Source organism: Sprattus sprattus (genome assembly GCF_963457725.1).
Source record: "Sprattus sprattus genome assembly, chromosome: 20".
In the NCBI taxonomy this organism is placed as follows: Eukaryota; Metazoa; Chordata; class Actinopteri; order Clupeiformes; family Clupeidae; genus Sprattus; species Sprattus sprattus.
The window spans coordinates 24,855,416-24,877,915 of NC_137918.1; the positions used below are offsets into that span (position 1 = coordinate 24,855,416).

At 44.0% G+C, this 22,500-nt stretch overlaps 1 protein-coding gene across 1 annotated transcript in view; it reads left to right on the forward strand.

Annotated features, from left to right (window-relative positions):
• The window catches only part of ptprsb (protein tyrosine phosphatase receptor type Sb), a gene marked incomplete at both ends in the record, with an annotated part of 75,283 nt that overhangs the window by 15,829 nt on the left and 36,954 nt on the right, over positions 1-22,500 (forward strand). Inside the window, 6 exons of the mRNA XM_080858810.1 lie at positions 293-490; positions 8,574-8,684; positions 17,576-17,845; positions 20,211-20,792; positions 21,393-21,526; positions 21,787-21,931. Coding sequence (XP_080714936.1) covers positions 293-490; positions 8,574-8,684; positions 17,576-17,845; positions 20,211-20,792; positions 21,393-21,526; positions 21,787-21,931 — 1,440 coding nt within the window. The remainder of the gene's footprint in view (positions 1-292; positions 491-8,573; positions 8,685-17,575; positions 17,846-20,210; positions 20,793-21,392; positions 21,527-21,786; positions 21,932-22,500) is intronic.

Sequence of the window (22,500 nt, forward strand, 5' to 3'; positions counted from 1 at the left end):
GGCCCAACTCCCAAGAGTATATTTGTCTTGAAATAAAATGGTTTTAAAGAACGTTACCTTTGTGCAATATGGAACATATTAGTACATGTAAAGTGCGATTACTCAGACATTTAATAAAATCTTCAAGCAGAACATTAATACCTCATTTGAATTAGCCACACAACTGAATGCTATATAAATTAATGATCCCTGCTATCTGGACCTGCAGAACCTCATTAAAAGCACATCTTTCAACCTCCTCATGCTGTAGGGTTTTGTTCTCATGTGACCCCCCCCCTTTCTGGCTCCACAGAGGACATGCTACCCCCAGGCTTCCCCTCCATAGACATGGGCCCGCAGCTGAAGGTGGTGGAGCGGACGCGCACGGCCACCATGCTGTGTGCGGCCAGCGGCTTCCCAGACCCCGTCATCTCGTGGTTTAAGGACTTCCTGCCTGTGGAGCCCCACGCCAGCAGCGGACGCATCAAACTGCTGCGATCAGGTGAACACCGTCAGCAAACCTATCTGGCTCTCTTCATATGTGTCTTCTTTTACGCCAGTCTAATTCTGCTGGCAAACTGGGAAACAGGTTGCAAAAAGGATGCTGGAGAGTGGAGTAATGTTCACTTATTCACGGGTACCAAGTGTCCAGAAAGGGCTGGCGATGATGTTTAATGTGTTGCTATCCACAGCCCAGTCCCAGTGCATCTGCTGTAAGTCCTGCAAGAGTCACAGCTTTGTTGTTGTAGTAGACGATCATGGCTCTTAGACCCATTCATATTTCTGTGTAATTACTCGTATTACCATAGGTATTCGACAAAACAATGTATTCTTACATATTCATCTTTCACATTAATCTATTCAAAAAAAAGTGTGCTCCACCTAACTGTTACTAGTTTGTAAATACTAACGTTTCATCCGCTTTCTTGGTTTATTTTGCATATTGTTTTTTGGAACGTGTAATTTGCATTGACACACCCATAGTAGTATTTCATGGCTTCTTGGCTCTTCACAACAACACATCAAAATAACAATCAAGAGCAAAAGACGGCAAAACATCATAACCTCCACTTCCATCTGACAAGCACTGCTAAAAGCTATCATTTTCTGTTCTTTTTGTTTTGTGTGTATGTTTTTTATCTTTCTTTCCTTTTTTTGTAATCTTCAGGCGTCTTTGGTGAGTATCTCTCTGACCCTGAAACTACCTTTTCTTCCGCTGAGGGTGATAACATCTTTTTTTTTTTTTAAAACTGCATGTCATCCTGACAGTTGTTTTCCTATCCAAATCACTCCTATCTCTCCTAAACCTCTCACTGACTTGGCACGCTGGCCATTGCCCCCCAGACCACTGAAGAACTAGTGATAAGAACATGTTTATAGCACCGCCTCTCTCCATTGCTCCCCAGACCACTGAAGAACTAGTGATACGAACATGTTTATAGCACCGCCTCTCTCCATACTCTCTCCCTCGCTCTGTCCCCATACATGGGCCACAGTACGATTGTTTTTGTTTCATGTATGACCTTTATACTAGAACTATTATTATTATTATTCTTGTTATTGTTATTATTGTTGTTGTTTATTGTTATTATTGACAGTATCAGCTTGTTTGGAAACCCAATGCCTGGTGGTCATTTTGCATCTCTCCCTTTGTTTTGATGCCCCCAAAGACAGTGTGTGCAAAAAATATACATCATTATTATATATCGTTATTATATATTATTATTATATATTATTATTATATATCGTTATTATATATTATTATTATATATCATTGTAAGTATACTCATTTGTCTATTTCTTGTGTTTAAAAGAAACAGCACTGCAGAGAGACTCTGTGCTGGGAAGAGCGACTGTGGGATTGTGTGTGTGTGTCTTACTACTCCTTAGGGGGAGAGTGTCTATGTGTTAGAGTCAGAGAGACCCTTGACAAAAAGGACAAGAGAGCAGACATTAACGGGCGTTGTGTAATTCTCCTCTGAAGAGAAGTGTTTCTACATAGCCCTGTAAGAGAACCCACAGACTGTAGCATCCTCAAGCAGTGTTCTCTGCAGTTGGCCTGTCCAATAAAGAACTTACACAGACGGTCCTTCGACACAGTAGTTATCCTGTTTGGATTTTGAAGCTTTGAGAACCCCTGGCTCCAGTGGTATAGAGGTCGGGTCCAGCCCATAGAGCACAGGATAAACGCCCTGTTTTGAGAAGTGGGTATACGCAATGCTGCCTGAAAAATAAGTGGGTATACTCCGTATACCTGCGTACACCCTGGACTACACCACCGCCTGGCTCCATCCATGTTCTTGCTGAGTGAAATAGCAGACCCCCTAGTCTGGAGCTGACTGTGGTCCCTCCGCCACAGTAAACGGGGAGGGGATTTGAGCCGCAGTGGAGCAGCAGTGGGGCCGCAGCAGAGCCTGTGGAGCAGCCATGCAGCCATGAAGACTGTGGAGCAGCCATGCAGCCATGCATCCATGCTCGCCGCTAACAGTCCTGAGAGTGGAGGGCATTAGTTATTCTCTCTCATCAGCACCGCTGCACTGGCAGGCTGAGGCCGTGGAGGCAGGAGCAGGGGGCTGTGTGTGCTGCTCCAGAGGCTGTCAGAGGGAGCGTGACCAGTCACGTTTCTCCATTTAATATTCCCCAATAGAAGAAGCCTCGCTTTGTTATCAGCTAAATGGACCAGCCAATGCGTTTTTATATTTGATGAAAGCTTGGAGCCAAAGGACCTGAGGTGTTCATTTTGTACTTTGGGAAGGAATTATGTGAAGTTGTGATGTTGACTTTATTTTATCCCCCCCCCGTCTGTTGCGGTATGACACCTAGAATGGATGTTTGTGTGATATCCTCCTGTTTTCCGCCTTAAAAAGATACCTTTTCACCCCCATTTGATCGTCATAATTCACCATTTCTTGTTCACAATGAGATAATAATGGTAATTTACTGAAGTCAATCTCTCTCTTTCGCAGAAAGGAGTAATATATAAAGAGGGACATTGACTTCAGTAAATTACCATTATTATCTCATATGTGTGTGTGTGTGTGTGTGTGTGTGTGTGTGTGTGTGTGTGTGTGTGTGTGTGTCTGTCTGTGTGTGTGTGTGTATGTGTCAGTGTGTGTGCGCAGTACCTGGGCATGTGGGGCGGCTGCGTTTATGAATGCATTAGACTCTGACAGATGGCATCTGCCACCAGAGGCATGGCGCCCGAGGCTCCTGGAGCCCTGTGCCTGGCGCTGCCACTCCGCTCCGCTCCCTCACCCCCTGCCCACCTCACCCCCTGCCCACTGCACCATAATCAAACTCCCGCTCTCTCACTACGCTCCAAGGTTATGATAGGGTTCCATTTTCAAATTCATTTTTGTTTTGATAATACGTTTGCATGCGTTAGCATTTAGCTTTAGGTTCAGTCATCAGTGGTTTCATTATTTTCAGTTTAGATTTGATTCCACTGACTCACTTCTATTTCATTTTAGTTCATTCTCGTTTCAGTTTTAGTTTGAGTCATTTTTAGTTTAAAGACAAACGTTTCAGGCAAAAGTAAAAAATAATCATTGAATCATTCTCTATGATTAGGTTTCGGTTTTCGCAAAAGGTTGTTGATATTTGTGCTCATCAGCCAATCCCCACCAGCATAGTCATATAAAAATTCCCAAAGAACTCACAAGTGAACTTGTGTAACGTTCGTCATTCACATTTCATCGCACAACATCTTTTTCCATGGATAATGTGTACGTGAATTTACTATTGCTTGTGCGGCTTTCACTGTTACATTTGAATAGTTTCCTCGCTTACACATCTGCCTTCTTCACTTGATCTAGTAAGGCCTACTTCCGTTAGTTAGCGAGAATAGATCCTGACAGGGTTATGTGGATTTAGGACAGGGGTGTGGTGACATACAGTATTCCTCTTTGACAGGAAATATTAGCATGCACCATTCATAAACCATCACTGCCCAATTCTGATGTTTCTATCTGGAAAAGAAATATCATATTCCCTTATGCGAAGAAGGAGCAAACCTGTATTATGGATTAATGCAATGAAACTATATCCTCAAAGTTAACACATATCCTGGCAGGCTTTAAAAAAGAATCAAACGTTTGTTTTAAAAGTTTAAACCCCTTTAAACACTCAAGCGCCCTGGGATGAGGTAGTCCACTTTTTACAGGCCCGAAAAACACACCCCCTCATCAAAGAGATGTGGTCTGGGCCTTTAAAACATGTCTGACAATGTCAGTCTGACAAGCTACAATTATGTGCCAACACATTTCATTGTTGAAGGAGTAAACAGAAGAAACACTACTGTTGATTCCTTGTAAAAGTGCTCCTGGTGAACACAGTCCAGGACCTGTGACGATATTCCCACCTTTTTACATTGCAATCTCGTCTGGCACATTCAGTTTAAAGCGACTGCAATCTCGTCTGACACATCCAGTTTAAAGGGATTGCTCCACAATGCTATTGCTCGGGCTTTAAACAAACCTTTCACTAATTTCCTTCAATCTGAATGTGCCCACTCAGTGTCTTTGACCACAGCCTTACCTCTTGGCCCCAAAGCAGCTTTTCTTTGTACACCAATGTGCAAACGCTGCCGTTTCCGCCGCTGTTCTTTGACTAGGGCCCATAGTGTTTGATTTTGAACCGAAATGCTCTAACCCCACTACACCTGAGTCACAGTCCTGTGGTCCACCTATGACTACTTACTGCATGTCTATATGCAGTTAAGGGTCTGCCACTGAGCCCTTGTCATATGAAGCGGTAGGGCATAGTCAACCACAAGCACCCTTAGGATAGGATAGGATAGGATAAACTTTTATTAATCCCGTGCGGGAAATTCAATTTCCAAAGCAGCAGGGTAGTGGGAATAGTAATCAATTATCTATATTCATTATCATCAAAAAAAAATTATACAAATTTGAATACGAAATAAAATAAATAAATAGATAAAATAAATAGACAAAATAGCAAATTATAGACAAATGATATATATGTTTGATTGGTTCGGTTGTAAAGTCTAATGGCTATATACTCATGTATCCTACATCCAGCATATAGATCCTCATGAACTGCAGCTATATATAAGAGCCTCGCTACTCTGGTGTTCAAACACACACACACACACACACACACACACACACACACACATACATATAGGGTTTCACACTCACACTATTCAGTCACAAACCTCCTCCACCACCAAGCTCCTCTCTCCCTCCTCTCTATTTTTGCTCCTGTGCTGTCTTCCGTCTCTCTGTTCCCTGTCTATATGAGCAGGTTTGTTGCAGCACCAGTCAAGATTTTTTTCTTCTTTCCTCCATTTTTTTTTTTTTTTTTTTTTGGTGCCGTCTTGTCAAGACAGCCTGAGAATTCAGCTTTGGTGTATTCCTCAGGGATGTGTTGCAGCGGAACATCAATAAAGGCTTGTGCGCTGTACAGAGAAGGGGGGTGCGGGAGAGAGAAACTGAGGAGAAAACGAGGAAGAGAGTCTGTTCAAGAGAAAGCATGCGTCTTAACGAGACAAAACTTTGCCTTCCAACTTCCTGGAGTGTTGTTGTAAATTACCCAGCAGCCCCTCCCCCAAGAATCAATGGCTGTGCTGTTACCTGTAGCTTCAAATGATCTGGCTGTCGGGATAGAAACAGGGGATATTGTGTGCTTGGGAAGGGAGGGAAGAGAGAGAGGAGGAACAGAAGGAAGAATGGTAGCAGTGATGAATGTCTAAGCAGAGAGCGGGTTTTGGTCGCATATTTCTTTTGTCAGGCTTCTATTCTCTTCACATAACAAACAGTTAAAGACTGTTTCTGTCAGACTTAGTTAGACTTTGAGCGCTCTGTCAAAGAATCTCTGTCATATCTGATATCAACACATTAGCTTACAGTCCAGAATATTAATGAGAGGTCATTACAGGAATAGATGATAGACTGACTAGGAGACACCGCTTCAGCAAACAATCCCGTGTACGACTAGAAATCACACAGTGGCAAGGGCCCCTAGTAGTCAGTTGGCTTAACGATGTGATTGTGGCAAGAGTGATAAAAGCATGGAATTTGGCACACAATACGTTTTGACTGAAATAAAAACCGTCTACCACGATTTTAAGCAAAATTTGCATAAGGCATGTCCACTTAAGACGTCATGGTATCGATTATGGTATCAGACTGAAGATGTCATGGTATCGGTTATGTTACTGAAAATTTCAGATTAGGATTTTGACATGGTTCTGGTCAGCTGAAGCAAGTGCTAACTATCCTGACTCCTGACTCTTATGCTGTAGCCTGTCCTAGCTCCTTCATCCTGCTACGTGCTACTTCTTATGCTGTAGCCTGTCCTATCTCCTTAAAACGGAAATGGGAGCAGTTTGACTCGGGCGTCTCTTCTTATATCCTTTAGTAGGGTATAAGCTAATTGTGTGCCAAATTTCATGCTTTTATCATTCTTGTCCTGATCAAGCCTAAATTGTGCGTTAAGCCACCTGACTATAGTGCACACAGGCCCCCCGCCCCCCATATGATCCCACAGTGAGAGTGTGTGTGTGTGTGTGTGTTTGTGTGTGTGTGTCTCTGCACCGCCGTCTGCTCTCTTGTTATCCGTCACACCTGAGGCCCCCAGATCAATGTCCCCTTCCCGCCTGCCCTGGCAGCCAAGCCCATCTCCACAGAAAGACAGCTGGAGTGAGCCTCTGGACACACACAGACACACAGACACACACACACACACACACACACACACACACACACACACACACACACACAGCTGGAGTGAGCCTCTGGACTGCCGGGCGGCCTCCTTTAATCAGGCCCGGTTCTCTCCAGGGTGGGGTGGGGCCGCTCGCTATGAGGCTGTTAAACCCAGAGGCCGGCGCAGGTGAAAGGCGCAGCGAGATGGACGCCGACAAGCACAGCTTTCAATCAAAAGCAGTGCTGGAGATCGTATTGTAATCTCAGAGAGAGTGAGAGAGAGAGAGAGCCAGAGAGCCAGAGAGCCAGAGAGAGAGGGAGAGCGAGAGATACCTAGGAAGAGATTGAGAGAGAGAGAGAGAGAGAGAGAGTAAGAGAAGGAAAAAAGGAAGGGTCTGGAGGATTACGTTTTAACCAGCTAAGTATACGGCCACGTTTCCTTTGAGTCTCATGCATTATTTATGAATTCACTCTGGAATTACATAAAAATAAAAATTGAATTTAAAGAAAGAGCATGCAATAATGCTTCAGATTGTTGCATAAAAACATCTGGCAATAGACAATATTAGACGATGAACAAATCATCAGATGTTTTGGCGGGAGGGCAGGGAGTTCCATGTTTCCATGCCAATCAGTGCCTTTAGTTGTAAAATGGAGCCCTCCAGCACTCAGGCTGGAAATGATGCTAGTCCTCTGCGACTTCTACAGAGGAATAGAATGGATCATCAGCAGCAGTGGATTTGGCCCAAGGATACAGATTGCCCGGGGGGTGTACACACACCCACACACACACAGCTTTTATAAATATATACACACACACACACACACACACCAAGCAGTCTTGCGATGCTGCATTTTCCCCTCTGCCAGCATTCCAGTTTTTGGTCACATTGCTTTAAAGTCCTGAAGAGCCTTTTAGTGCATATCCCTCTGGGAGAACATGCGTCAGAGGCACCCACCGGGTAACTATCCCCAGGAGCGGTGCGCTCGGAGTTGGCTAATCCTGCTTGTCTTTGCCTGTGTGATTATTGCTCCTCTGGACCTCCTTTAAGATGGTCAGCGATGCTGCTGCTGGTGGGGGGGTTGGGCAGGCGTGAGGGGGCGGGGGGGTTGGGCAGGCGGGCGTTGCCCTGGAGAGCTACAGGCCATTTACCATGGGATGCAGAGACGGTCATTCAGACTTGAAAAGAAAAGTGATTCTAGGGGAAGAGAGAAGGGACTGGGGTGCACTGGACGAGGGCAGAGTCTGGCGTTAGAGACATTAATTGATCTATAAAGGGGAGGGCAGCTCCAGGGTGCTGGCCTGTGTGGAGCTGGGGAGAAATATGATAAGTTAAAGAGTGTTGTGCCTTTGAAAATGTTAATGAGATGCAGTTAATGCAGTACTCTTAGTTTAAACAAGGAGTTATCATGAATGAATTATTAATCTCATATGCTGTTTTCTCTCTTCTCTCTTCTCTCTTTTCTCTTCTCTCTCTTCTCTCTCTCTCTTCTCTCTTCTCTCTCTTCTCTCTCTCTCTCTTCTCTTCTCTCTTCTCTCTTCTCTCTCTTCTCTCTTCTCTCTTCTCTCTTCTCTCTCTTTTCTCTCTCTTCTCTCTTCTCTCTCTTCTCTTTCTGCCTGCTTACTTCTCACTTTTTATTCTCCTCTATCACTATTTCATTCTGCCCTTCTGCCTTCTTCTTCTTCTCATGGTTCTTTATTCTCTTTGACCTTACTACCTACTTGTCCGACTTTCTTTGGCATCTCTCTCTCCCCTCCATCTCTTTCCACATTTTCTCTCTCTCTCTCTCTCTCTCTCTCTCTCTCCCTATCTCTCTCTCTCACTCTCTCTCTCTCTCCCTATCTCTCTATCTCTCTCTCTCCCTCTCTCTCTCTCTGTCCCTTTCTGTGTGTGTGTGTGTGTGGTGTGTGACCCTCTCTAGGTGCCCTGCAGATTGACAAGAGTGAGGAGATGGACCAGGGGAAGTACGAGTGCGTAGCGTCTAACTCCCAGGGCGTCCGCTTCTCTGCCCCGGCCAACCTGTATGTGAGAGGTAGGACATGAGTCTCCTGGCCAGAGAGAGCTGCTCGGCCCTGCTGACAGCCTCGTTCAGCAGCCGCCCGCCGCGCACTCTGCCCTTACACAGAAAAGCCCCCAGTCAAATAAACAACAACAAGTCAACAGGAACTAAAATGAAATACAGTTCATGTCAAACCTCAAGAAATCAATTAGGAAACGGAACATAAATTGTACTCAAGGTGTTGCAATATCGCTGGAGTAGCACTTGAGTTTTGGTAAAGAAACGCCCCAAAACTATGTTTTTAAAGAATTCAATTATTAAAGCACACCTTCATCAGTTTTATAATGACACGTTCTAAAAGTATGCTGAGGTGAATAGTGTTCCTTGCTGTGACACTGATGGAAATAACTGAATTTCATTTAGCACGCTGCAGTGCAGCTTATACCACCTTGCGCTCTTTTACAGTTCAGAGGGTTTCCAGTTCATCAAGTCTGGAATAATCATAGCATTGCAAAAGCTAATTTATATTGAGGGAACTGGGAGCTAGAGGCATGTAATTGTTTCTTCAGAGCCAATTAGCACTCACAGTTGATTTAGGCAGTGCTAAATGTTTCTGCGCTAACCATTTGGAAACTATTTCTGATATACAGTGCCGTGTAAATAACTAATTGAGTTCAATGAATTTCATTAGATATCTTGTTCATGCAAGCCAAAGTGCTCAGCTTTAAATAAATGTGGGATTTCCATTAAATTATAAATGCATTATGTCAGTGACTGGTCATCCAGGAAAACAAACAAATGGATATTTAAAACCAAGACCATATTGAAATTCGTTTAATTCCATCTTGCCCTGATGTGTTGGCTGACCAGATGATAATCAATGCACAGTGTTTCTAGTGAGTGTCTTAAACCAAGTGAGATTGTCAACCAAAGAAGCTCTCATGGAAAGTGAGATGTCTTTATCAGTTTACGGATTGGGCTGCATTATAAACGCCATGTCATTGATATGATATTTTTAGCATTCTGCAGCACAGATAGCAAATAACACTGGCATATACCAGTTCATTCTGGGGAATAAAAGGAGAAGTTAGGGAAAGGATGAGAATGAGACGTTATTCTCTCTCCTGTCCTCTTCAGAGGAAACACAAAGAACATCGGATACACTTATGACTCCATACTAATGAACACAGATGGTATGTTTTGGTTGATACAGTGACTATTATACTTAAGGGATAATTAGTTCTTGTTCAATTAAGGCTCTTTACGTTACAGCCTGATTTCCTTCCCTTTCCATTAAGATATGAAAATATTCTGCTCACGCATATCATCTAAACGAAAAGGTCACCCTAACCTCAGGCTGTCTCACCCACACACATACACTTCCAACTGTACGCCCTCCCCCCCTTAAACACTGTAGCACTTTCTCCGACACTGGTCATTATTTGTCATTTTACACAAAAATATGAAGAAAACATGAAACGACCTGTCTGTTCTACACAGCAGATTTCCCAGACATGAAACATCTGGCTTCTGACCGAAAGTCGTGCAAGATTTCATTTTTTATCCAGGCAGAGGTTAAATGGAAGTGTTAGCAGAGCCTTTTGATTCTGTATACTGCTTAGCTCTGCACTGCCTGGGCGGCTGGTGCTGCACTCCCTCCTCAAAATAGATACGTGTCAAGCAGGCGCAGGAGCGGGAAGGGAAGGGAAGGCAAGGCAAGGCAAGGCAAGGCAAGGCAAGGCAAGGCAAGGCAAGGCAAGGCAAGGCAAGGCAAGGCAAGGCAAGGCAAGGCAAGGCAAGGCAAGGCAAGGCAAGGCAAGGCAAGGCAAGGCAAGGCAAGGCAAGGCAAGGCAAGGCAAGGCAAGGCAAGGCAAGGCAAGGCAAGGCAAGGCAAGGCAAGGCAAGGCAAGGCAAGGCAAGGCAAGGCAAGGCAAGGCAAGGCAAGGCAAGGCAAGGCAAGGCAAGGCAAGGCAAGGCAAGGCAAGGCAAGGCAAGGCAAGGGAAGGGAAGCCGTTTACCACTGCCAGCCTCTCTTTACACGTTTCCACTCTTGAGGAACTCACACTCATAATTAATTTATGGCTCAGAACTCCCAAACCACTATAGCGAGTGCAGAGCTCAGGAGGTGGCTGCAGTCACAGCGCAGTGGCCTGTTCCCTTCTGACATGCACTTCATCCGGAGTGGAGACGCGAGCGCTGCCCAGTTCACCTCGGCCGTGCGGAGCTAAGGCTGTGCTTATTCAAGGCCGACTCAGGTCAACCAGGGGTGTCATTAAGCAAAAAACTCCAAACAGCGCCTATGCCTGAGCTGGTAAGTTTCACACAGTGCTGCTGCAGGTACTGATGTGGTCTGTTAGTATTGCTGGTCATGTCGTGACACGCCTCCCGGAGAGAGCTGGAAGTGTTTGAAGTTGAGACCCTCGGTGGAGGATCTCCTATCGACCTCCCAGCCTTCTCTTCACTGGGGGGGTTTTACAACGGGTACCTCTTCAAATGTACCTGCCCCCAAAGCACTTAATAGAAATATAAACCTTATTTCAATGTCAAAGATCTGGTGCACTTAATAGAAATATAAACCTTATTTCAATGTCAAAGATCTGGTGCACTTAATAGAAATATAAACCTTATTTCAATGTCAAAGATCTGGTGCACTTAATAGAAATATAAACCTTATTTCAATGTCAAAGATCTGGTGCACTTAATAGAAATATAAACCTTATTTCAATGTCAAAGATCTGGTGCACTTAATAGAAATATAAACCTTATTTCAATGTCAAAGATCTGGTGCACTTAATAGAAATATAAACCTTATTTCGATGTCAAAGATCTGGTGCACTCAATAGAAATACAAACCTTATTTCAATGTCAAAGATCTGGTGCACTTAATAGAAATATAAACCTTATTTCAATGTCAAAGATCTGGTGCACTTAAAAGAAATATAAACCTTATTTCAATGTCAAAGATCTGGTGCACTTAATAGAAATATAAACCTTATTTCAATGTCAAAGATCTGGTGCACTTAATAGAAATATAAACCTTATTTCAATGTCAAAGATCTGGTGCACTTAATAGAAATACAAACCTTATTTCAATGTCAAAGATCTGGTGCACTTAATAGAAATACAAACCTTATTTCAATGTCAAAGATCTGGTGCACTTAATAGAAATACAAACCTTATTTCAATGTCAAAGATCTGGTGCACTTTATAGAAATACAAACCTTAATTCAATGTCAAAGATCTGGTGCACTTAATAGAAATACAAACCTTATTTCAATGTCAAAGATCTGGTGCACTTAATAGAAATACAAACCTTATTTCAATGTCAAAGATCTGGTGCACTTAATAGAAATACAAACCTTATTTCAATGTCAAAGATCTGGTGCACTTAATAGAAATACAAACCTTATTTCAATGTCAAAGATCTGGTGCACTTAATAGAAATACAAACCTTATTTCAATGTCAAAGATCTGGTGCACTTAATAGAAATATAAACCTTATTTCAATGTCAAAGATCTGGTGCACTTAATAGAAATATAAACCTTATTTCAATGTCAAAGATCTGGTGCACTTAATAGAAATACAAACCTTATTTCAATGTCAAAGATCTGGTGCACTTAATAGAAATACAAACCTTATTTCAATGTCAAAGATCTGGTTATAATGGGGGTGACACCAGAGTCTGTTATGGGTGGGTGGGGTGGCCAGGGGCGTAACCACAAGCCCCCCAGCACAGGGTACAGCAGGCTGCTCCTGCAGCGGTGGGTGGCCGGCCCAGCCCAGCCCACAGACAGACAGACAGGTAAGCGAAGGGGAGGGACCCTGAGAGATTGTGGCAGCTGAAATCCTTGCGGTGGCCTTTTTTACTCTCTCTGTCTTTCCCCTATTTCTTCTCTCCTCCTCATGTCATTGTGTTCTGCATCAACCCCCTTACATTCCCAAGAGCTGCGAGAAGGTTGGTGTGTTTTTCGTTTCTTTTTTTAACTTCCTTTTTTAAAACTCAAACAATATCATTTCTTAGTTACAGACAGTTTAAAAAAAAAAAAAAACAATTAGAGATAGATTTATTCACAGTATTATAATAAATAGATTATGGTTCTCAGTTTCAATTTTTGAATAGGTAATTTCTTGGAGGATGATGTAGAACAATAACAGGGCTTGGTCAGGGTGCTTTTACGTTTTGCATTGTGGGGTCTTTTCTTGTTTGCAAAAAAACCCTTGGAATTGCTTCCTCCTCAGAAGGCTTTCTGTGCACGTGTTGTCATGGAAACCCAGCAATTGGAAATTAAGGACATTTCTGCATGATGGGAGAATGTAACGATGCTTGCATGCCTGAACAGGAACCTTGTTTGGACGGGCTCCATGTGCTTCTAATGAACTGTACTTGTTGTCCCTCCCTCCCATTTCCACTGTGTGGTCCTTGTTGTGTGTGTGAGTGTGTAGCTTGTGTGTGTGTAGTGTTTTGTGCCCCGTAATTGCTCTTGGCCTCGTCTCCCTGTGTGTGTGTGTGTGTGTGTGTGTGCCTTGTGATTGTGTGTATGCCCTCAGTGCCCAAGGGGTTTCTTCCTTAGCCAGTGCTAGATAGACCTATGGTGGTTTTCATTTTTTCTCCAATTTTCCAAGCTATTGATTTGAACACAAATCAATGGCAGTGAATGACTATTTTCCCCCCTCTGTTATGTAACCATTCCAGTGCCCAAAATGCAACCTTATTAGAGTTGCAGCTCATTTTACTCCTATCAACAATCACTACTTTCTGCACGGAGGTTCTCTTTGGCTTACAATATTATAACCAAAACTCTATATGTTTTAGCTTCGAACAGACATGAAATCTTATCCAGATATTTCCCGCAACAACAAGTCAAATAAGATTACATAGCATTAGATTACATTACACCGTGCCACTGGAACTGCTGCAAAGAGACATGGCAGAACTAGTTGGTGGTTGTTTGGGAAAAGGAGCCTCCATTAAAAAATTGAGTTCATCTTTACCCTTGTGTGTTACGAAATGAGATTAGCATCAATGCTGCATGGATGAAAGTATCGCAATCAATGGGGATTAGCCTGGTGTTGGATGAAGTATAGTCTTAATCCAGTGCACTCAAAATCCCCTCCCTCCCGTGATACTCAGTAGACTGATCATCGTGCAACCTTCCCTTCATCACAACCACCCCCCCCACTCCCCCCACAACTCCCCAAATAGCATCTTCAAGTGTGTTTATCAGGAAACATCCATGTGTTTATCCTCTAATGTAATTAATGTGAGGGAATGCAATCTGAATGTTTTGTCTTGGTTCTGCCCTTTGCCTGTGGCTTGCGCTTGCATGGTATGTTGTATGTTGCATGTGGAAGAACTGCAAAGATGGAGATAATTATATAATTGGACTACTAGCCATTATCTTTGCTCATATTGCTTGGGTCGCAATGCCCTCTGCAGTGTGGTGTCATTTACACAAGGAGCCGTGACTAATTTACTAACAGTGGTACCATTCAAGTTTTTTTTTTTTTCAGTGTCTTTTTTGTTGAGGGAGGGAGGGAGACACCACAGAGTTGTGATGCCACAGTGTCCTCTGACATTTTCAAAAGGTCTCATTTGATGTGTGACTCACTTGTAGCCCTTAACACATTGCTGTGTGCTATCACTGCAGCATTTTGGCTGAAGTGCTTTAGAACGGTGGCCATCAAAGAGATAGCAAGGGCACGGCTGTCCATTGTTTTTTTATAGAGGTGTTTGTTCAATAGAGCCCTTTATTGCTGTCTGTCTTACACACAGAAGGAAATGAACCCTGGGCTGGTGGTGGCATTGTTCTAGAGACCCCGAGCGCTTTTAAGGAGCTCCGTTTGAGCACTTACCCTCCGTTTGAGCACCCCCAGCTGGGAGCACACCACTGCTGGATTAACGCACTATTAATTTCACTGTGGTGTCTGAGAGGCCATGATTCGACAGTGACAAATCCATCCGAGCAGGAACAGCTGGGGCCATGATTTAGGTCTTGCCTCACAACAAAGAGATGCTATCAGTTAAGGCTTTTAACAGTGCCTAGAGTGCCATCAGTGACAGAGTGCTGCCTTTTGTCATCCATTTTGGATGGTGTTTTTAATCTATGGCCAGAAGGCAGCGTTCTTTATCATATCACTGGGAGAATTGTATCAGTTGTTGGGAATCTATTGTAATCTCAGGGGTTACTGGCCCCGTGGTTCTCTTCAAAAATGAGCGGAGGTTTTATTGTTTGGTGTTGGTTTTTCAGAACGTGGCAAATAGAATTGGCAAATTATCTTTTGGTGCAATATTGTATAAAAAGTGTAAAAAATGACATTGATGGAGATACAAATGGCATGCTGTCCTTGTTGCATGTGGATGATGTCTATTAACCCAGTCTTTACTTGTCATTCTACTCACATAGGCATGTATTCATTAACAGTCAGCTTCGTTGAGTCTCTGTTTAGATGTTAATCTCCAGCTAAGGCTTTCATGTGCTAACATGTATGTGTCCAATTCTGGGTATCTGCTGGCATAAACAGTTTTGCAATTTTACAAATGTGTAATGTTGTTTTGAAGGGTGTTATCAAACGTATGCCTTTTTATTCACTGAAAAATCTGTGAAAATCTGTGCTTCCAAAAAAATACTAAATTGCCCCTCTATAATCTGTTATGTTTCTGGGATTGGGTTTTTATAGTTTTTTTTTGTGCAAATCTTTGCTAAATTCCTAACAAGGCCAAGGTCTCTAGAGGAGCTCTTTTTACGATGATGGAGTTATGAGTAAAAGAAAACCCATCTGTACTTAAAATATTTATTTAGAATGAGTGAGCTTATTGCAGAAGATGAATGCCCGAGAGGCCTTTGTTAATCTAAAATAAACAACACAGTGTTACATATCTGAGTGGGGGTGAGGTGTGAGGCACTGGTGAATGCACTGTAGCATAACATAGCCACTGTCATGTCTATGGCCACTGTAGCATAACATAGCCACTGTAGCATAGCATAGCCACTGTAGCATAACATAGCCACAGTAGCATAACATAGCCACAGTAGCATAATATAGCCACTGTAGCATAACATAGCCACTGTAGCATAACATAGCCACTGTAGCACAACATAGCCACTGTAGCATAGCATAGCCACTGTAGCATATCATAGCCACTGTAGCATAACATAGCCTCCTCTTCTAGTAGCTGTACACAGGTTTTTTGCGGTAGGGGGATATTCTCTTATCCCAAGTCAGAGAGCTTCAACCCTGAGCCATATTAAAGAGACCATCTTAGCCACCGGATCAAAGCCATGACTGTCAGAAGAACTGGCTCTGTGCTCTCCAGTCCCTCCCCTTAATCATTTAGAGCCCGAAATAGACCTGGTAGTTCTTCACACAGTCAGTGGCTGTTGGTATGGAGCTCCACCAGCCTAGGAGAGCGCAGCATTGAGAGACTGTGCTCTCAACTCCAAAGTCATATTTCCAAGCGCTGTCCTTCCACATGAGCGAGCAGATGTGCTGACAGACCGTCTTTTTGACTGAGTCCCAGCTCCCCCCTTTCCCCCTTTCTCTGTGTCTTTTCTGGTTTGTCATTCATGTCCCCCCCCCCCCCGCCCCCCTCAGCGATTATGTCTGTACTCAGCATCCCTCTGCACTCCATCACAACCAGCCCCCAAATCTCTCTCTCTCTCTCTTTCTCTTTCTCTCCCTCTCTCTCTCCCTCTCTCTCTCTCTCTCTCTCTTTCTCTTTCTCTCTCTCTTTCTCTCTTCCTCTTTCTCTTTCTCTCTCTCTCTCTCTCGTTCTCTCTCTCTCTCTCTCTTCCTCTCTCTCTATCTTTCTTCAGTAGTTTCTCATCTGTTTGTCATCCATTCCTCTCAGCTGATAAAAACACACTTCTGTCACTTCCGTCTCTCACAACGTTTCCTCCCTCATCATATTACATCCTTAGCCCTGGTAGGACTTCACCGTACCCACCAGGGATTTACATAACCTTTCAAGATGTTTTTCATTTAATTATGAGCGGCATTATTGCAATCACAGTCTCTACCAGAGTGCATTGCAGCAGACTCCCCTCAACCATAGCCTATTTCTCTGAATGTAGCTCTCTTCAGAAGGATCTGAAGCCCATTATACCAGTCCATATAGCTGTCCTGTGCAACCCCACCGACCATCTTGTTTCTTTATTCTCTCTCACTACCTCTTCAGCTTTCCTCGGTTGTCCAGGCATGCAAGCGCCTCATGACTCATCCAAGATATGCACCATGTTTCCCCCCCTCGTTTCTAGACGAGATATCTGAACACTCAAAACATTTTCTCCAGCCGAGCTGCAGTCTCCCCTCTGCATGATGTCTGTGAGATCGATAGTTGCACCTATTGATTGCGGAACAGTGGAACCATGTCAGATCTTGAACAGGCTTCATCTGGTTGTTTCTGCCCTTAAGAGACAAAAATCTAATTTAAGTTTCTCATTGTAGCGCGCGAGCTGCGAGGTGTTAGCAGGGGTGCAGCTGCAGGTTTAAAACTGTGCCTGGGATCTTCAAATGCTACAAAGGTTTATGCAGATCTAAGAAAACGTCTCTGTATGTCTCACCATTATGGTCCTCATCCTTTGTACTGGGAGCTCATTACAACCCAAGTACTGACGCCTGTTAGCGCTGTCTCCCGCTGTCCCTCTCAATGTGCAAGACTGCTATTTGGCTCGATCCCTTCATCTGAGGCCAGCAATAATAGAACATGAGAAACTTGAGTTAGATTTCTGTGTGATACCTGACAGTTGAAACCGATAGTTATGTAGTTCAGCAGAGAAGTTCATTCTGAAATGTTAGTCCAAAAAGAGCACTGGACGTACCTCAGTGTATCTGATTCTATGAGTTATGCTGTGTGGATGCAAAGCCTGTGGTTAGTCCACATTTTTTGTTACCTCTCTGTTTGTCAATCCTCTGCCTCCTCCAGTTCGCCGTGTGGCCCCTCGCTTCACCATCCCCCCCACCAGCCACGAGATCATGCCGGGGGGCAGCATCAACATCACGTGCGTGGCGGTGGGCTCCCCGATGCCCTACGTCAAATGGATGCTCAACTCGGAGGACTTGACCCCGGAGGATTCCATGCCGGTGGGCCGCAACGTTCTGGAGCTGGAGAGTGTGCGGGAGTCGGCCAACTACACCTGTGTGGCCATAAGTAGCCTGGGCATCATCGAGGCGGCGGCACAGGTCATCGTTAAATGTAAGCCTGTCTCCACTGTATCCTGCATGCATGAGCAGCGCTTGTGTGTCTGGGCTCATGAAACAAGTGTCTGGGTTTGTCCACGACATGCTGCGTTCTTTCTTGTTGCATGCCATCGTTGAAAATATTCTAGATAGATAGATGGATTCTTTATTGATCCCGAGGGAAATTAAGGTCATCCAGTAGCTTAACTTACATACATACATGAATCACAATAAATACAAAAATCACAATAAATACAAAAACAATAACAATACAAATAGGGAGAACATGTACACAGGGGGTGGGGGGTTTACATATAACATATACAATGTTAAATCTAGCATACATGACATCAGACTCATTCATTGTCATTTATTATTCACATTCATGTTTTTCCTTTAGCGTTCCAGGATTTATGTAAAGAATGATGGTGGCAAAGGTGTCCATTGTGCACGAAATTAAATTTAGCAAAATCGTTTTAACAAACAAAAAACAAACATGGCTTTTCAGTTTTATTGTGGCACAAATGACACACAGCAACACACACGTACTTTTTTAGGTGGCGACACAGGACACACACACAGACACGCAGGCCGAGGTCAAGAATTTTCTTCTTCATTTTTCCCATCCTGGACTGTCCTTCCTCCAGGGACCCAGGAGCAGTGGGCAGCCTTTAGACTTACATTTTAAAACAGAGATATCTGTAATATGCCCAAATACAGAGTAGAAACACCCGTATATAATACAGATAAACCTTTAACTACTCTATTCTTTTAAAACAGAGATATCTGTAATATGCCCAAATACAGAGTAGAAACACCCGTATATAATACAGATAAACCTTTAACTACTCTATTCTTCTTCTCTACTTGGGTCTAGAAATAACAGTAACACTGTTGACCTCCATTTGTAATCCATGTAGTCATGTCCCTGAGGTCCTGTGGGGCGTCTGAGGGTATGGTCTTCACTGGCTCCATCAATGAGGCCTCAGGACATGTTGTGTAACACTCAAGCAACTACATTCATCTGCACTCCAATGTCTGCCCTGGTGTCTGGATTTCTCTTAGTCTCCCCCCCTGTGACACTTCAGCTGCAGACCAGATGCAGCTCCAGATGCCTGCTGGTATTCTAGCGTTGGTCCTCAGGGTTGAGTGTTACATGTTTATGCTTTCATATGAATGGCTAAATGTTCCAGACAGCCTCCCTCTAATAAAGGAGAGGACCCAGTGGTGTGGTGGTCCCTGGAGAAGTGGGTATACTCTTAATGTTTTTAAGCAGCCCATACAGCACAGGATAAACGCCCTGTTTTGAGAAGTGGGTATTCTCGATGCTGACTGAAAAATAAGTGGGTATACTCCGTATACTGCGTATACCCTGGACTACTCCAATGAGAGGACCCCTTTACCATCAATACTACTGAGTACAAAAACAACTAGGTATCTCTCATGCGCAAGAATTTCATCAGTGTGTATTTGTCTTGTGTTTGGACATGACAGTAATTTACTGCCCCTACCCTAAGCTCCTTATACCATACAATTGTAAAAAAATACTTCACACTACTTTGTTTCCCTAAAGCGGATGTCCACTGCTAATCTAATTTAATTGTACAATTCATGAGAGCCATTTGTCCAGTATTTTTCTGATGGGAAAAATGGCAAAATCAGTGCTCTTGAGTGAAAGTGCTATTTTGGTGCCTTTGTGAGGCAATTTATCTTTTTCTTATCCTGCCATCCTTAAAAGCACCAGATAGTAATCAAACCAGTCAGTCAGACATGCTTCTGGAAGATCCAGACACTCATGTCCTGTATAATCATCAATGCAATCTTAGGTTATTAGACTCTTTATACACTCATACATTACATTACGTGTCTATTACGGTCATAATCATTTCTAGTTGTAGTAGTATACAAATGTTATTAGTATTTTAAAGCTCTTTGTGTGTGTAGAATCTTCTGAGTTGTCATCTCGTCATTGCCATTATTCTGTTAACGGTTATAAAGCAGGAATGAAATGCAATAGTTCTACAAATAAATGCATTTTAGGGATGAGCATATGCCTTGAGGTAAAGACATCTCTAGTATATAAGTGGATAAAGAGGCTGTACATGGGAAGCACTCCTGAAGGTCCATTCTGTTTTGCATTGGAGATATATCACCACCTTGGTATGCATCAGTCCCCTCTGTAAACACATGCTGTGTCATCCATTATTCCTGACATAATTATTAAACTCAAGGTTGACTGATGATATGACGTATAAATCATGTTTAGTCTTTGGAAGACCTTTTGAAAATAACAAATGATCTGTGTCTTTACCTCTCATACTGGTATTTCAAAAAACCTCTCCCTCACTGTCAGTTGCTCTGTCCTGCTCATGCCCTTCCAGCTCTGCCTAAGGCTCCAGGGATGCCCATTGTTACCGAGACAACCGCCACCAGCATCACCATCACCTGGGACTCGGGGAACCCTGACCCTGTCTCCTACTACATCATCCAGTACCGTGCCAAGAGTCCCGACAGCAAGTTTGAGACAGTGGATGGCATCACCACCACACGCTACAGCATCGGCGGTCTCTACCCCAACACCGAGTACGAGTTCCGCGTGTCCGCCTTCAACAGTATCGGACAGGGGCCTCCCAGCAGCAAAGTGGAGGCTCGGACCGCCGAGCAGGCGCCCGCCAGCCCTCCTCGAAACATCCACGCCAGGATCCTCTCCTCCAACACCATGATGGTGCGCTGGGAGGAGCCGGAGGAGCCGAACGGGCAGATCAAGGGCTACCGCGTGTACTACACCATGAACAAGGACCAGCCCATGAGCATGTGGCAGATCCACAACGTGCAGGACAGTGTCATCACCACCATCCAGAGCCTGGTGCCCTCTGAGACGTACACCATCTGTGTGCTGGCCTTCACCTCAGTCGGAGACGGACCCCCCTCGGATCCCATTCATGTTAAAGTTCTGCCCGGAGGTAAGGAGTACACGTGGTCACAGCAGTGTCCAGTAATGACGACACTTAACAGAACATGTCCAGTAATGACGACACTGCAACAAAACATGGGCAACGACACAAACCATTTAGGGTCCTTTCATTGTTACAGCTGCTGGAGAATCTGGTCGCTTGATCGGTAGCTAAAGCAGAAGGCGTGTTGCTGTTATGCTTACAGTTCTGTAGCTAAAGCAGAAGGCATGTTACTGTTATGCTAACAGTTTTGTAGCTAAAGCAGAAGGCGTGTTGCTGTTATGCCAACAGTTCTGTAGCTAAAGCAGAAGGCGTGTTGCTGTTATGCTAACAGTTATGTAGCTAAAGCAGAAGGCATGTTGCTTTTATGCTAACAGTTCTGTAGCTTAAGCAGAAGGCATATTGCTGTTATGCTAACAGTTCTGTAGCTAAAGCAGAAGGCATGTTGCTGTTATGCTAACAGTTCTGTAGCTAAAGCAGAAGGCATGTTGCTGTTATGCTAACAGTTCTGTAGCTAAAGCAGAAGGCATGTTGCTGTTATGCTAACAGTTCTGTAGCTAAAGCAGAAGGCATGTTGCTGTTATGCTAACAGTTCCCATTGTGGTTCAGTTCCAGGGCAACCAGGCAAGTTCCAGGTGGGCAGAGTGACTGACACGAGCATAGAGCTGACCTGGGAGCCAGCCTACTCCAAAGAGGGCATTCTGAGCTATGAGCTTCAGTTTAAATCCAAGTTTGGGAATCAGGTGAGTTTTCATTGTGTCTATGCTTCTTGTGTTTCGGATGTATGCTCTGCTCCGTTTGTCAATACAGGTCTATACAGAGCACATTAGGAACATTATAAGCCACAAAAGGCACATAGAACAAATTAAATAATGTACTTTAAAATGACTAGTTCTAAATGGTTTTTACTTTGTACTTGACCTATTAAATGACCTTTTTTTGTATGGCAAGCCTCACTTTACGAACCATAACTGAGATTAAACATGTATTTCCCACCTTTTAGGAAAAAAGGACCTTTGGGCCCAGATCCTCCTATGTGATTGAAAATCTACGAGCCAACACCGAGTACTCCTTCTCCCTGGCGGCCAAATCCAAACAGGGCATCGGCGCCTTCACCAACGAGATCACCGAGAAAACCGCCCAAGCCAGTACGTCTCCTCAGTCCTTCTGCCTACGGTAGCTCTGACCAGCAGAGCCGCCATTGATCCGATCCCAGCACCCTTAAACGGCTCCTTTCCTGCTCATCCAATTTCATTAGTCACCATTGATCGCCGACTCTTGGTAGGCGAGTTGGAGGTGGACTTTATGGGGTTTCTGCCATAAACTCCCCAACAACATCTAGCTACAGAAGTTCTGTTGGGCTCTTTAGTGATGGAGGGGGGGGAGAGAAGCTGAAGTTCTTTTGGGCTCTTTAATGATTGAGGGGGAGGGGGGGGAGAGCAGCTGAAGGAGCCGTTCGAGGGTCACAGGCAGAGAGATTATGCCTTCTGGTGCGTCTGGTGTGTGGGCAGATCTGATCTATCACCTTCCCTTGATTTCACCCACCTGATCTGTTTGCTGGGAGAGTGACAGTGTGTGTGTGCTGTCTGTGCGGAAGCGTGCGTCACTTCACTTTACCCCAGGACAAGTCCACTGCTCACAAAATGGCTGACGGGATGCAGACCCATCTCAGTATGTCATGTGCGTGCGTGCGTGTGTGTGTGTGTGTGCACATCCA